We start from the raw sequence: 16107 nt of genomic DNA, 5'->3' as shown, positions 1-16107 counted from the left end.
AATAAATAAATAAATAAATAAATAAATAAATAAATAAATAAATAAATAAAACCATGCTCGATTTGAGAACTATTGCTTTAACACTTGACTCTTCCCCATATAGTACTTTGGACTGATGGCAGAAATGAACCAATCACTAGTTATTTTTTTTACCAAGTTTCAAAAGTTAAATATTTCATTTGCTAGATACTTGTGAAGCAGTGTGGAGGGACATAAAAGAAATGTGAGCCCATGTATTCAGTTGTATTGCAGTTCTTCGATGTTATATTAAAAATTGTCAAACATGATCAAATGGAAGTACCACATGGTTGCAGAGAAAGAGAATTGAGATTATCCTGGTAGCTGTGGGAATAGAAAGAAAGGGACAACTCCAGAAAGTATTTGAAAGAAAAAAATCAGTAGGATCAAAGGCAAATTCAACATTAATAGTAAACAGAAGGGGAAAAATAGAATACCTTGTGTTTTGAACTTGGATAGCAGAGAATAGTGAGGCATGAACATGGAGATGGAATGTGAAGCATTCTGAAAAGAATTGAGAGTACGAGTGTGGGAGGTGAGACTTTTGCAGCTGGCCCTTTTATTACCCCATTTATAAAAATGGTGAACTGAATTTTGTTTCTGAGTTTATATATGAAAGGATTTAATCAAATTGAGATCTAACTAATCATTATTTTCTTTTACAGCAATTGTTCAACTGTCAAGCTCTAAGAAAACTAAGTATTCCTGATAATGATCTTTCAAATCTGCCAACCACTATTGCTAGTTTAGTTAATCTTAAAGAACTCGACATCAGTAAAAATGGTAAGATTCTCATCTTATCTCTAAATAACTTGAATTTTTAATTAAAAATGTGCTTTGTTTTCTCTTAATAAATGATATACAAATAACACTTTTTATTTGATTTTATTGTAACTCGAAGTTAATTTTGTTGAAAAGGTAAATCTTAAACTATAAATCCTTTGTAATGGTGACCTATTGGACACTTCCCTCCTGATATTGGGAACAAAATAATTATACCCTCTATCATCAATTTTGTTCAACATTATACTTGACAATATAGGCTGTGAAAAAGCCAAGAAGAAAAAAGATGTAAGAGCTTGAAAGGAAGAAATTGTTCTCATTTTTCACAGAAAATCTTAAATAATTTATAGGTAAACTTTTAATATATGAATAAATTTACAAGGTAGTCAGCTATAAGATAATATGGAAATTCAATTGCATTTCCATTTATCAGAAAGAAGGAGTTTACAAAAATAAAGTTTGAAAATATTATGCTACTTAAAATAAAATCAGAAATATCAATTATCCAGGAATTAGTGTATTAATAGAGTACAAGTCCTCAAAAGAGAAACCTACAAAGCATCATATAGATATTTTTGAGATTCAGAGTATTAGTTACCCAGAAAAGGTAGGAGCAAATTACCCTGGAAAGGAGTTGAAAGGGATTCTGGGTTGCTAGTCATGTTTAATTTTCTGGCTTAGGTAGTTGTTACTTATGTTTGTTGCAAAATTCTAGTCTGCTTTTCTTTTTATTTTGTGATATCCATTGAAATGTTTATTATACAGTATCCATTAAGATATATATTTATAGCTGTGTGTATTTTTCCATGCACGTGAAACATCAATAAAACATTTGTTTAAAAAAATTAAGAAGTAACAATAAATTTTATTAAGACAAAAAAAATTAAACTATAAATCAAAGTGAAAACTTCTCTCCCCTCCACTTATTAAAGTCCCTGACTCACTCAGGCCTTTTTTCCCCCTCTGTATTCATGTATCTGATTTGATCTTTTATAGAACATTTTACGAACTTTACACTGTTTATTTTTCTCATAATCAGAGTAAAATTTTTTCCAGCATACTCAGTGAGGCCTACCGGTTCACCCTATTTGGAACTGAACTCCCAATTTCCCTTCTGCTCTATTTTCCCCTGACCATCTTCTCAGTATTGTAGAATTTACTTATTTATTATGGTTATTGCGTATCTTTTCCTGCCTCAGAATGTAAATTTTGTTATTAGACGGGAGGGATTTTTTCTGTTTTGGTCACTGATATGTCTTGAGCAGTAGCTGGAAAGTAATAAGTGCTCAGTAGTATTTGTTATATTTCTGGCCAAACTTACATGTGTGGTGATGTTGTTAAATGCTGATGCTGATGTGGATATTCTTGCTGATGACATTTTCCTTCAAGTGTTTGTGGGAGTCTCCCGTGTCCTCAGATATTCATAAATCTTGATTTCCTTCCATATGAATGTGGCTCCTCATTTTATTAGAATAAAGCAAGGATTAATCAAAAAAGTTTATGTCTAGGCACTTTAGGATATAAAACATAATCCCTCCATCATTAAGCAAGTTGGTTAAACTTTGTGTGTGTGTGTGTGTGTGTGTGTGTGCGTGTTTGTGTTGCTTCGGTTTTTTCAGGCAATATGTTTGGTGCCAAAGGAACAGGCGTGAACAAAACGGGTCTCTGCCCTCGTGAAACGTACATTCTAGTGGATGCATTAGACATTAAATAAGTAATTATGGATGATTAAATAAAAAATTAGAGTGAAGATACATTGGATGTGAATGGGCATGTATACCAGTGGAATAAATCCATTTGGTGTGGTTAGGGAAATTTGCCCTAAGAAATGATACCTAAGCCCAGACAGGACAAAAAGAAGTTGTTATTCAATGGGTATAAAATTTCCTTTATGCTGGATGAATAAGTTATAGACATCCATTTTATAACATGATGCCTATACTTTACAATATTGTGCAATTCAAAATTTGTTAAGAGGGCAAATTTCATGTTAAATATTCTTATCACAGAAAAGCAAATAGTTGGGGGACAGAAGGAAACTCTAGGTGGTTCTGGATATGTCTGTTATCTTATTTGTGATGATGGTATCATTGGTATTTGCATATGTCCAAAGTCATCAAGTTGTATACATTAAATATATGTAGTTCTTCGTGTATCAATTATACTTCAATACTATTTTGTTATTACGGAATAGTTCAATAAAGGCTATGGCTTGAGGAATTCCCTGAGGCACAGTAGCATCTGAATAAAGGAGAACATTTCATCTGAAGAAAACAGTAGGGTGCAAACAGGGACACACACATCTTTCTACACCAACCTAACTTACCACATAGAGGGTTTTTAGGAAGACAATTATAAAAGGACCATGTGTTGACTTAGAGAGAATGGCAGCTAGATTTAGGTGCACTGAAAGATGACATTGTCTACCTTTGTTCTTTTAAGAATAGATTTATAGGCCACATATTTGTGTGCGTAGATATTTCTGTACTTACATTGCTTATATACTTAAATACATTCACACATCAATTTCAAATTACAATTCTGAGAGATATCATATGGCCCAAAATAACACATCCCTTGGCCTTCAGGCAGGTTTAGCTGAGTAGTTTGAGTAAATAAATATCTATTTTTTTCAAGAGGATTAGAAAAAAAATCATCCCCAAATATAAACACGTTTATATTATATAAGAAACATGTTATTTTATGATAATCTAGTTGCACTCTTACATCAAGAAATTTTTGTTGCCAGGAAGTGAATTGCAAGTTACACTTCTTTTTTTCAGAAAGAAGTGTGTGAGCATCCTTAGAAGTCCTTGTGAATATTATTTAGGAAGTTTTTGCTGTGCTTATGGTCTCTGTATTCTGGAAATATTTATACAAAAATACATGCTAGACATAGTGAAGCAATCTGCAAAATAGTGTAGTACAAAGTTTTGATGAACATGATGATATATCAACCATTGATGGAAGTTATGCAAAAAGTAAAAGATTTTGACATATCAGTCCTTTCACAAAATTACACCTACAAAAGCTGTCCCTGAATTCTGTGGCAGAGACCTAGACAGTTACTTAAAGAGCATAATATATCCTTTGGGAATCTGTCAAAGGAAGAAAGAGTAGATAGGAAAAAATAAGTGCAGTGTCAGCGTCACAATTGACAAGGTTGGAATAGTCCTGGTGGAGGAGTCAAGGTATGAGTGAATGTAATCTGTATTGGCATTTAGATACCGACAGTAGAATGTTTAATTTTGAGGCAGGGACTCACTCAAGTACTAGTCAATCTAGGCAAAAATTTGCTTGAAATATCCTTGAATTTGATAAGTGACCTTTTATGATGAAACTAATTCACTTGGAGGCTGAGGTTAAATCTGATCTTGATGGTCCATGTGGCCCCAAATCTTTACTTTTCATATCCATTTGTGCCACCTGACATCCTGATTCACCATTTTCCCTCCATAATTCAAAAATACTCTTTTATATTAAAAGCTTTTTATTTAAGTGAACTATTGTATACAGAAAAGATATCTACACAATTTGTATGAATAGCTTTCATCTACCTCTCTAACCACAACTCCAACCAACTCATATCCCCTTTCATTTCATTCTCAGGTAATGCCAAATTGTTCCCAAATGCATCAGGCTGGTTACTTGTGACACAAGGAACAATACTATTTTCTCTGCCCAAAATATTCCTTCCTCCTCACAACTGTACCTCCTCAACCAGAGTCTTCGGCACCTTTGAAAGACAATTCAGATATCATTTATTCTGAGAAATATTCCTGACCCCTTTTACACAAAGAGAATTAATTGTTTAAACTATGAATATGCTATTAACCTTTATTTAGGTCTTAATTTGTATCTTCCAATAAGGTTTTGTGATTTCCTTCAAGAGACACTTGAACACATTTTATTAAAGTTATTTCTAAGTAGTTTATTAGTTTTATATTGTGTTCATTTTTAAGTACTTTTTAAAATTTTAGCTGATGTTATATGGAAACATTACTAATTTTGATATCTTGATCTTATATTCAGCCATGGTGCTGAATAATGACCACTGGATTCTTCAGAATTTCTATGTAAAAAATTATATTTTCTGCATATGACAGTTCTTTTCTTTCCCATCCTCATACCTTCATATCTTTTAGGTCACTTTTTGAAAAGTTATACTTTCCTAGGAAATCACCTATTCCATCATTTAGATATTCAATTTTATTGTCACACATTGCCCATAGTCTTCTCTTATGCATTTTATAGATCTGTGCCATATCTGTGCCTATTTCTTCCTTTCTACTTCTGATGTTGTTTACTCATGCCATCTGTTTTTTCCTTTTTCTATCATCCATCCTGCCAGAAGTTTTTCTACTTTACTAATCTTTCTAATAAAGCTTGTTAGTCTCTCTATTAGTTGGTTTATTTTCCATCGTTAATTTTTACTTTTCTACTTCCTACTGCAGCAATTTTTATTACATTCCTTCTACTTTCTTAGGGTTTACTCAGTTGCTTTTAGTATTCTAATATATTTGGGGCTTTTTCAATCATCACCTTATTTTTACTGAACTATATTGCAGACTACATGGTCTGGATGCTACTGATTTCTCATTATTTATTGACTTTCACATTGTGGCCAAGTATATTGTCAATTTTTAAAATATTCCCTTTTGCTTGTAATAAAAAAATAGAAATACACATCATCTGGTTATTGAGTACACACTAAAAATCTACTAATACTACAATATACAATTACATAAGATATATAGGTAAATAGAGAGAAAGAGACAGAGAGAGATGAGAGACAATAAAGAAACATTCATGCTGCATGTAAATCACCCATCCTCTCTTAAGTCTTTCTGTTACCAAATTTACATGCAGCAACCCATGGGTAAATGAATCACTTTCCATGCCGATGGGTCTTTTATCGTTTATTCCTCAGATCTTAATTCAATAGTAAAATAAAAATCCTATGTCTAGCAGAGACAAATGCATTTTATGATATTGTGATCTCTGAATAAATAGCCTATGCCTGTTTGTAGAGCTGGTACATAGTCATAATAGAGTAAATTGTTTTATATGATAAAGCAAGACAATGAATGATAAGGTTTAATTAGGCAGTGGTTCAGTTTTAAGTCTGATTGTTGATTTGTCATAGCTTCAGAGAGACTGATACTATAATTTAAGGACTTTAATGAAAATGAATTAACATGAAAGCCCTTCTTAATTCTGCAGCAATTAAGTGATTTTTCTCTCATCCTCTAAAACTTATTTCTGTACAAGAACAGATTTGAACAGCGTCATAGTGGGCAAAATCACTATTGTTAGTTAAAATGAAAGGCAATCCAAGTTGAAGGCATTATTATGTGTTTTACTAACTTGCCAATTATTCCACCCTTTCCCCAATGCATGCAAGACACTGACAAATAATATCCTCAAATTTCAGTGAGGAGAGGGAGTTTCTCTCAAACACTCTAGAAAAAGAAGATATGAATAACCAATTAAATGATAAAAATCTTTAAAAATTTGAGCATAAGAGGAACAGAGACTCTAGTAGTATGTATATAAATTCTCAGGGAAATCTATTTTGGGTCACCTTATGTGAGCTGGGGAGAAGATGTTACCATGCAGTTGTTATCAGTTAACAATAAATATGCTTTTTCGTGTCTGGCAAATCATTAGACCATTTGTTTAGAGTAAAGCTTAGTATTTTGCCCTATTAAATGTCTCCCTTACAACACTCTTACCATCTTATTTATCTGCAAATCACTAGCACTTCCCTTACTACCTTTCCTTTCTATAGAGTCCACTTCTACCCAAGATTACAGTGTTGAAATAAACTGAGGATTGACTCCCTGTATTTCCATTAGAGAATATGATGGCAACAAAGCCCAGGTCTGTTCTCTTGCCACCTTCTCAGCCTGATGCCAGGAGTTTTAACTTTTTTTTTTTTATTTCATCAAGAAATAAAATCAATAAGCAATGTTCATGTGTATCACTAGCACTTACTCCTCAGGGGATGGGGTTTACAATCTGGTAATATAACTAAATATATATTTAAAAAAAGGAACTGCCCTCACACCCTCATCCTCCTGAGGTCTGTTCTGAGCTCTGTCATCTGAACTGATAACTTTTCCTTAAGTCACAGCAGAGCCTTTTCTGAGCTGAGTGATTATTAACCTGTCTTCTGTGTTGCTGTAAATTCTGGAAAATTGTAAGAGAATAAAATCGAGCTGGTAATGAAGCATGTGAGCCCTCCCCCTACTACTCTGTACTCCCTCCCAGCGTCAGCATAAACTCCTTGAGAACCAGAACTACTGGACCATACACTGTTTCTAGATCCTCAATAGCCACTATCAATATGCAGGCATAGTAAGTGCTCAATAAAGTGGTTGATTGATAATGAAGGAAAAATTCACTGGTCAAATATGAAGTAAGATTATTAAACAGTTCTTTTTACTATTATGAATGTTTGTTTTTGAAGTAGAGCGAGAAAGGGAGAGAGGCAATCAGGTATCACTTTTCAACTCATTTTGTCTAAGTTAGATTGATTCCTCTGTGAATCAACTTATTGTTGGTCAAAGTCGCAAAGACTTCTCAAAATTTTTGCCAGATATATCTTTAAGGTAGAATCAATTGCATGACTATCTTAAATTATTGATTACCTTACCTGCATTTGGTTTCTCTTTTTATAATTCACTAAAATAGGCAGAGTCTTGCAGGAGACCTTTTGATTCTCCTTGCTTACATTCCTACTGAGTTCTTGATTCTCTTCACTAGAGTGGTTAGAGGTAAAGCAAACCATTCCAGTCTGTTTAGTTTTCTTGTTTTTTTCTCTCTCTTTCTCTTAAGATGTAACTGACCTGTACATTTTCTCCCAATTTTAATAACCTAATTGCTGAATGCTTTTGCTTTCTCATATGCAATAGGTTGCTCCTCTGAAATCTCTCTATAATCATTACTTCTTACTCAGTGGAGTATTGCCTCACTTACCAAATGTTCTTTGGGGAATGCAGGTTTATACACAAACTAATTTTCCAAAATAAAATCATAATTTATCCTTTTATATATCAAAATATTTTATTTTAATCATTCTGGTTGGAAATTGTTCTAAGAATGTTTCATATTGCATTATCTTCTTTAAATTGGTGTAATTAATGCAATTTAACTTTTCCAGGTTGACTCAAGTTCATCATGAGCTATCTTATTGAATTTTTTTTTAGTATGTGTAGCTGCTTACCTCTACACAAGATAAGAATGATAGACTTGCAGAGTTCTGTTAGTAGCTTAGTAGTGTTTCCCATCACCCCTTCTATTATTAGACATCAGTTATAATTTATTCACACTGATACCCTGCCTATTTTGAGTAGCCCCTACCTATTCCCTCTAATAAATATCAGTTGAACAGTATATAAAGAATACAAACATTCTGAACTAGGTTTTAGCACTTGTTGCAGATATATTAAATTCAGAAATAAGGAACTTTATTCCTGACAACTACACTCAAAGTTTCAGGAAGTTGATACCATCTGAAATTTGACTGAAGGTAATTATAGAACAAATGCAGTTTACAGTGCCCCATGTAAAAATGCTATGTAGTCAATCTTGAGTGTGCACTAAACTCAGTTCCAGAAAGCTGGGGCTGTTTGTATTTGACCTAGAGAGTACGTATGGAACAAATGCAACACATAGTGCTCTGTTATAAATGCTACATTGCCAATCTTGGGTAGCTAAGACTTACACCCCAAAGTAGTTTAAATTCTAGATTTGATGGAGGCAGCTTAACAGGTAAAATTTGATAGTATTTGGAATAGGGTTGGATGGTTTCAAATTCTGGCTAGCCTCTGAGACTCAGTTTCTCCATTAGTTAAATGGGAGTAATAAACCACTTTAAAAAATTGTTGTGAAGATAAAATAAAGCAAAGTGCTTATAACATTTTCTCAATAAGTTCCATTTTTTTTCTGCTCCTACACCTAATCCAATTTACTAGATATACAAATAGCCTGCCTGCTTTCTCAAAATTGAAAAATAAAAATAAAAATCAGTATCACAATGAAAATACAATATTAGATGAAAATATTAAAATCTCATAAACATATTTCCTCCTTTATTTTATACAAGATATAACACTTTGTTTTTGTCTTTTATCGGCTAATGGCACTCATATCCCAGAATGAACCATTTGGACTGATGATATCTGTGAAATTTGGAAAATAAGCTTGTCAACATGCACTATCCACAACTATTATGTGTACTGATTCATACAAAATTTATAAGTAGTAAACATAAATTTAAATGCATTTGAGAGAGCACTAACTCATTCAAAATTTGGTATTTGTAGGAAGTCTTTTATAATGTTTGAGTAGAAAGAGATACCTTTGAATCTTAAGCTTCTGTACTAAAATCAAGTATTTCTTTCCATATTTCTAAAGTCTTTTAGTTCATTTCTTCAAGGTATTGATGTGAAAATATAATTAGATCCAATTTAATACACACTTGCTGAGTTTTCATTGTTTTCCTCGGTCTGATCAAGGGACTGTCAGGAATATCAAGAAATTGAATGTCAACTGAAGAATCTCATTCTCCGAATCCAACCTCTTTTCAGATCACTTTCTCTTTTTTTAAATTTTTTTATTAACATATAATGTATTATTTGTTTCAGGGGTACAGGTCTGTGATTCATCAGTCTTACATAATTCACAGCACACACCATATATGGTACATAAAATTATAATTTATCCTTTTATATATCAAAATATTTTATTTTAATCATTCTGGTTGGAAATTGTTCCAAGAATGTTTCATATTGCATTATCTTCTTTAAATTGGTGTCATTAATGCAATTTAACTTTTCCAGGTTGACTCAAGTTCATCATGAGCTATCTTATTGAATTTTTTTTTCAAAAAATTCCCAACGCCCATCACCCAGCCACCCTATCCCTCCCACCCCCTCCAACTCCAGCAACCCTTAGTTTGTTTCCTGAGATTAAGAGCCTCTTATGGTTTATCTCCCTCTCTGGTTCCGTCTTGTTTCATTTTTCCCTCCCCTCCCTTATGATCCTCTGTCTTGTTTCTCAAAATCATCATATCAGTGAGATCATATGATACTTATCTTTCTCTGATTGACTTATCTCGCTTAGCATAATACCCTCTAGTTCCATCCATGTTATTGCAAATGGCAAGATTTCATTTTTTGTTGGCTGCATAATATTACATTGTATATATCTATACCACACCTTCTTTATCCATTCATCTGTTGATGGACATCTAGGCTCTTTCCATAGTTTGGCTATTGTGGACATTGCTGCTATAAACATTGGGGTGCATGTGCCCCTTCAGATCAGATCACTTTCTTATACAACTCCAATCATCATTTAACCCTATCAGAACCACCAATCTATTAATATTCTGACGTATCCTTCCAACCTTGCCTTTTTTGTTTGTTTTCTTTTGCCCTCTTTGCACGGCTTGAATTCTGTGGTCTCATCACATGACACCCCTGACGCCCCCTTCTCCTTTCATATCACTCTGCTTGCTCAGTAAAATGACAATCCTGGCTGAATCCAACTCTCTACCTATTGCTAAAAGGATCTGGAAAAACCACTCAATCACACTGACCAATATCACTTAAATTCATGATCAAAAATCTGAAGTGCAAACTTAACACTTCCCCAAAGTGATGTTATACTTCCCTAGTCCACTGACTCTCCTCTTCTGGTGATTATTTCATTTGTTCTCCTCTGCCTTCAAACTCCCACATCTTCTCTCCCATCTCTGTGGCTACTGATTCTACTCTACTGAAAAAAATTAAAGCTCTCAGATGATAACTTCCCCAGACACTTACCATCATATCTACCCATCCACAAGCATCTGTACCCATAGTCTCTGATTCCTGCCTGTTAGTACAGATGGACTATTCCTGTTCCTCCCTGGAGCCAGTCTCTCCACTGAATAACCACCCTCTCTTGCCTACCCATGGATATCACTCCAGCAATTCTTGCTTTCTATTAAATCATTAAGATTTTCTACTCTGCCTGTTGACTCTAATCAGTGTACACACATGCTGTTATTTTTTCCATTCTAAAGAAAGCTTCTTGGCTCCTCTTTCCTGAATGTCCCTTTCCCCCTTGCAGCAAAAGCTGTATCTATAATTTCTTTCCCCTCATCTCTCTTAAATCATTCTAGTCTTTAAGCCCACTACTTCTCCAAAATCATTTCAGTCAGGGCACCCTGATCTCCGCATTTCTAAATCCATAGGCAGTCTTTGGCCATCATTTCATTTGACCTATCAGCATCATTTCAAACAACTCATCACTTCTTCCTACTTGACACATTTACTTCATTTGGCTTTTAGGAGTCAATATTCACTATTTTTTGTCCCATCTGTCTGATTGACTTTGTTCAGTTTCGTATGCTGATTCTTCCTATCCTCATTTTGGAGTCCTTTATGCTTCAGTTCTTGGTCCTCCTTTCTTTATTATCTTACATCATTGGTGTTCACATTTTGTCTCGTGGTTTAAATACTATCTATATAATAATGAATCCCCAATATTTTGACCTACAGTCTTGACCTCTCTCCTAAACTCTAGGTTCATAAACAAATACCTACCTGACATGTCCTCTTAGAAGTCTAACAGACATCTCAAATTATACATGTCCAAAAGTGGACTCTATCTTCAACAGCTATTTCACATATTGAAATACTTGTAATCTAAATTAAAGGCAACCCCTTCATTCAAGTTGCTTGGGCCAAAAAAATCCTAGAGTCATCCTTGATTCCCTTTTTTCTTTCATACTCCAGATCTAATGTATCAGGAAATCTTATTGGTCTTACATTCAAAATACATCCAGATCCCATTTACTTCTCACTCCCTCCACTACTCTCACCCAGAGTAAACCACCATCAACTCTTTTCATGCTTTACTTACAAAAGCCTCCAGTTGGACTTCCTCCTAGAAAGGCCACCCTTCTTAGGGACCAGAGTGATCCTCTTAAATTATAAATCAGACCAAATTATACTTATGTCCTTCAATGTTTCTTTATTTCATTTAGAGTAAGAACCAAAGTCCTTGCAATGGCTTGAGAAGCCCCATATGAGTAGATACCCTCATCTTACCCCCACATACACACCCCTATTACCTCTCTGACTTCATTTTTTGCTACTTTTCTCTTCTTTGCTGTATTTTAACCGTTCTGGACTCCTTGCTTTTTTTTTTTAGAATACGCCGGGCATACTCAGGCTTTATAGTATCTTCACTATCTATTCCCTATGCCTGGAACTTTCTTACTTTCTACTTTCAGACATCCAGACATCTGTTTCTCTATCTCTCTTACCTTCTTCAAGTCCTTGCTCAAATGCCATCTTCCTAACCAATAATGAGGCTTACCCTAATCACCCTAGTTAACTTCAAAATTCCCAGGTGTTTCTTCTTTTTTTTTTTCTTTTTTTAAAGATTTTATTTATTTGTCAGAGAGAGAGTGAGAGAGCACAAGCAGGGGGAGCAGCAGGCAGAGGGAGAAGCAGGCTCCCCGCTGATCAAGGAGCCCGATGTGGGACTTGATCCCAGGGTCCTGGGATCATGACCTGAGCCAAAGGCAGACACTTAACCTACTAAGCCACTCATGTGTTCCTAAAATTGCCAGGTGTTTCTGATCCTTCTTCATTATGCTCTAAATATCTTTTCCCATAGTGCTTCTTATTGCTCAGATACTATATAATTTTATATATTTATATTAATTATCACTATGTTTTATTGTACAAATTCCTCTGCTAGAATACAAGCTCTGCAAATGAAGTGAATGTATCCATCTTTATCATGCTGTATCCCCAATGTTTACTACAGTTCCTAACAGAGTAGGTACTCAAATATTTGTCAAATATATGAATGGCCCTTTTCTCTCAAGGACATTATAATTAGTTAGTGACTCAAATATCAGAAAACTATATATAATAAGATGGTAAAGCAGTGACTCTTCAACTTATAAGCAAGTACTATGTCTCATCTCTTAGTGTTATTTAATTTCAGACATAATATAATCTAAAATGCTAGGTGTTAAGAGGAGAGAGCGACATGGACTAAATTAGTTGAATAAATTTTCATGCAGATGATAGAATTTAAATGTATTTGTATGGATGAAATTTGACTGAGGATTTAGGTGAGAGAGTGGATGAGGTCAAGTAAAAATTGTAACATTAAATAAATATACTCAGAAAATAAGAGTTAAAAACAGTTTATATATTATATAAATGTCTTACATTCTGGTTTGCCTTTCATTTATGATCATAAGGATCAATGTTGCTATTATTATTGTTAGGCTCCATGTTTGATAATGACAAAATTGTTTGCTTCACTTAGACTCCATACTTATCTATTTCATGGGGAAAAACATTTGCTTTCATACTTTAAAATCAACTTAAAACCAACTTAAAGCCTAACCCAAGATTTTAATGACAATTTAGTTTTGTTTTTTTATTTTGACACCAATAATTTTTTTATAACTAAAGTTGAAATCTGTATTATATTTACAGGTTTAAGATCATTTTGTCAAGACTTAGTCATCTGCATTAGAAATAGATAAGATAGTCCAAATAAAAACAAACAGATAATCTAAAATCTAAATTTAGCTATGATTTTTCAACTTCTACCATGCTAGGCAGGACAGACCCATATTTGGTTGATTTCAGAATTCTCTTCTTTCCCTTCTTCTGCACACCCTCTGCAAGAATGATGGAGATGTGTAATGGTCAAATGGAGGAAGCAGGAAAGAGAACAAGAATGAATAATCCACAAAATGGATAAGTTCTTGAATAACTGAAAGTTGAGCAGGAACTTTTTCAATCTAATTTCTTTTAAAAAAGGAAGGGCAAAGAATCAGATAAAGTAGTCAATTATATCTTTTCTACTTCAAGGTATTAATATTCTGTTAATGCAACTTTGGTTAATTCCATTACATTAAAAGTTTTGTTTCTGTTTTAAGTTCAGGATGCAGAAATGTCATCTCTCATTTGACAGTATTTCTGTGAACATACTCAAAATAGTTCTGTGGTATGGTTACTGAAGTGAACATATTGGGAAAATATTACCATAGTGTCTTAATTGAGAAGATAAACATTTATCGGTATTATCAGTTATTTGTGAATAGAACAATAGTCCATTTTAAAAACTAAATACACCATTTTGACTATATTTTGCCATGTAATTATTTTAGAGTACAGTTCTCATTGTTTTTTCAGCCTAGGTTTGAATCTTGTCTAAATATAATGAGCTTGAACCTCCAGGATTCCCAAAAGTGAACTCTTAATACCGTTGGAAGAGAATTCCTTATAGGCCTGTGTTAGAAAGCTTATGTGTTGTCTCAACTGAAAAACAGGGAGTAGAACTTGAATTGTAATGGTCTAAATATGCTTGAGCCCCCCCATTTCCTACACTTATCACAAGTAAAAATGGTTAAAATAGATATATTGTTAAAGTGGAGAGTACGTATCCCTCTATTTCTGGATGAATATATTTGAAAATCAAAACAAAGTTCATGTTAGAAAATGTGTGTGTGTGTGTGTGTGTACATATATATGTATATGCACATATCACAAATATAATCTTTTTTATAAATTGAAAACACTGTTTCAGAGGACCAGACAGATCAATCACAAAGACTGGTTGATAAAGGTGTGGACTCTATAATCAAATCTGTTATAATTTTAATAGGAAGGAACATAATGAAGTAAAAAGGAATAAAAGATATAGTGTTAAAAAATTGAATTAATTCCTACCTTTTCATCTATAAACACCCATTAGTATTTATATAAGTTACCTAATCTTTGTTAATGCATGGTTCTTCATCCATAAAATGAAAATAATATTGCCTAATATATCTTCCTCACAAGATTATTAAGAGAATTAAGTTATTTTACACAGTGGCATAGAGAAGAGTAAGTTACCTTAACTCTTATTAATACATGAATTTTATCTAGTATATATTAGGCACTTGTTAAATGCCAGACATGATACTAATTGCTTTATCTTCCTACCATCTAATACTCAGATCAACCCTGTGAATTAGACAAGAAATGAATAAGTGATGCTCAAATATTATATCATATAAGATTATATAGCTAGTTAAGTAACAACACTGAGATTCGTTCATGCTTCCAACCTGTGCTTTTAACTCTTTGCTAAACTACCTCTTCATGTTTAGATCAATGAGTTAAAGATATGCTCTAGAACTTTTCCTAAACTCTAGGGCCCATATATTAGCACATATGGTAAAGTTTCCCTGGAAACATTTTAGAGCATTTATCTCAGATACATGTTGATTAGATATTGGAAAATTCTTTCAGCACACTAATTCTTACTTATTTGCTTTGTTCTCTTAGGTGGATAAATTTTACAAATGTATTACCTCAAGCCAGCTCATTTTGATATTTGGTTCCTTTCTTGACTGAGACAGTCTGCTTCTATTTACTGTTGACCCTTGAATAACACAGGGGTTATGGGTGCCATTCCCCTGCACAGTTGAAAATCCACATATAACTTTATACTCTCCCCAAACTTAACTACTAATAGCCTACTGTTGACTGGAACCCTTTTCACATTTTTTGCATATTAATTAGCCAATTAACACATATTTTGTATATTAAATGTATTAATACTGTATTCTTACAACCACATAAGCGAGAGGAATGTTAATAAAGAAAATATATTTACAGTACTGCATGTATTTATTGAAAAAAATTCATGTATAAGTGGACCCTTACAGTTCAAATCCATGTTGTTCAAGGGTCAACTGTATTTCTAATAATTATAGATAACATTTATGCAGCACTTTGTGCCAATTACTTTATCTGCTTTATCTCTCTATCCTCACCACAACTCTCTTTGAAACTGTTCATATAATCACCAATTTTCAAAGTAGGAAACTAAGACATAGAACATTTAAGTGACTTTCATAACATTATCCAGCCAGTAAGTGATGAAGATGGGATTCCATCTTAATTCAGTAGACTCTGCTTTGAACAACTTTAAGTTTGAACTGCAAAAAACATAATAAAAGTTTTTAAACAAATAATTTAGTAGTATTTTCACACAACAGGGAATTCCATTCTCAGTAGAAGATAAAGAATTACAGTGTTTTTCTTAAAATCATTTTTTTAAAGATTATATATTTATTTATTTATTTGACAGACAGAGACACAGCGAGAGAGGGAACACAAGCAGGGGGAATGGGAGAGGGAGAAGCAGGCTCCCCGCCGAGCAAGGAGCCCGATGTGGGGCTCGATCCTGGGACCCTGGGACCATGACCTAAGCCGAAGGCAGACG

At 33.6% G+C, this 16107-nt stretch overlaps 1 protein-coding gene across 1 annotated transcript in view; it reads left to right on the top strand.

Moving 5' to 3' along the window:
* LRRC7 (leucine rich repeat containing 7) overlaps nucleotides 1-16107 on the top strand; it is a 646929-nt gene that overhangs the window by 361948 nt on the left and 268874 nt on the right. The window contains exon 5 of the mRNA XM_035018295.1: nucleotides 684-801. Within this exon, the coding sequence (XP_034874186.1) occupies nucleotides 684-801 (118 nt within the window). The remainder of the gene's footprint in view (nucleotides 1-683; nucleotides 802-16107) is intronic.

Source organism: Mirounga leonina, unplaced genomic scaffold, assembly GCF_011800145.1.
Source record: "Mirounga leonina isolate KUSES-001 unplaced genomic scaffold, KU_Mleo_1.0 Mir_173, whole genome shotgun sequence".
Classification (NCBI taxonomy): Eukaryota; Metazoa; Chordata; class Mammalia; order Carnivora; family Phocidae; genus Mirounga; species Mirounga leonina.
This window is presented reverse-complemented; position numbering and strand designations above follow the sequence as displayed.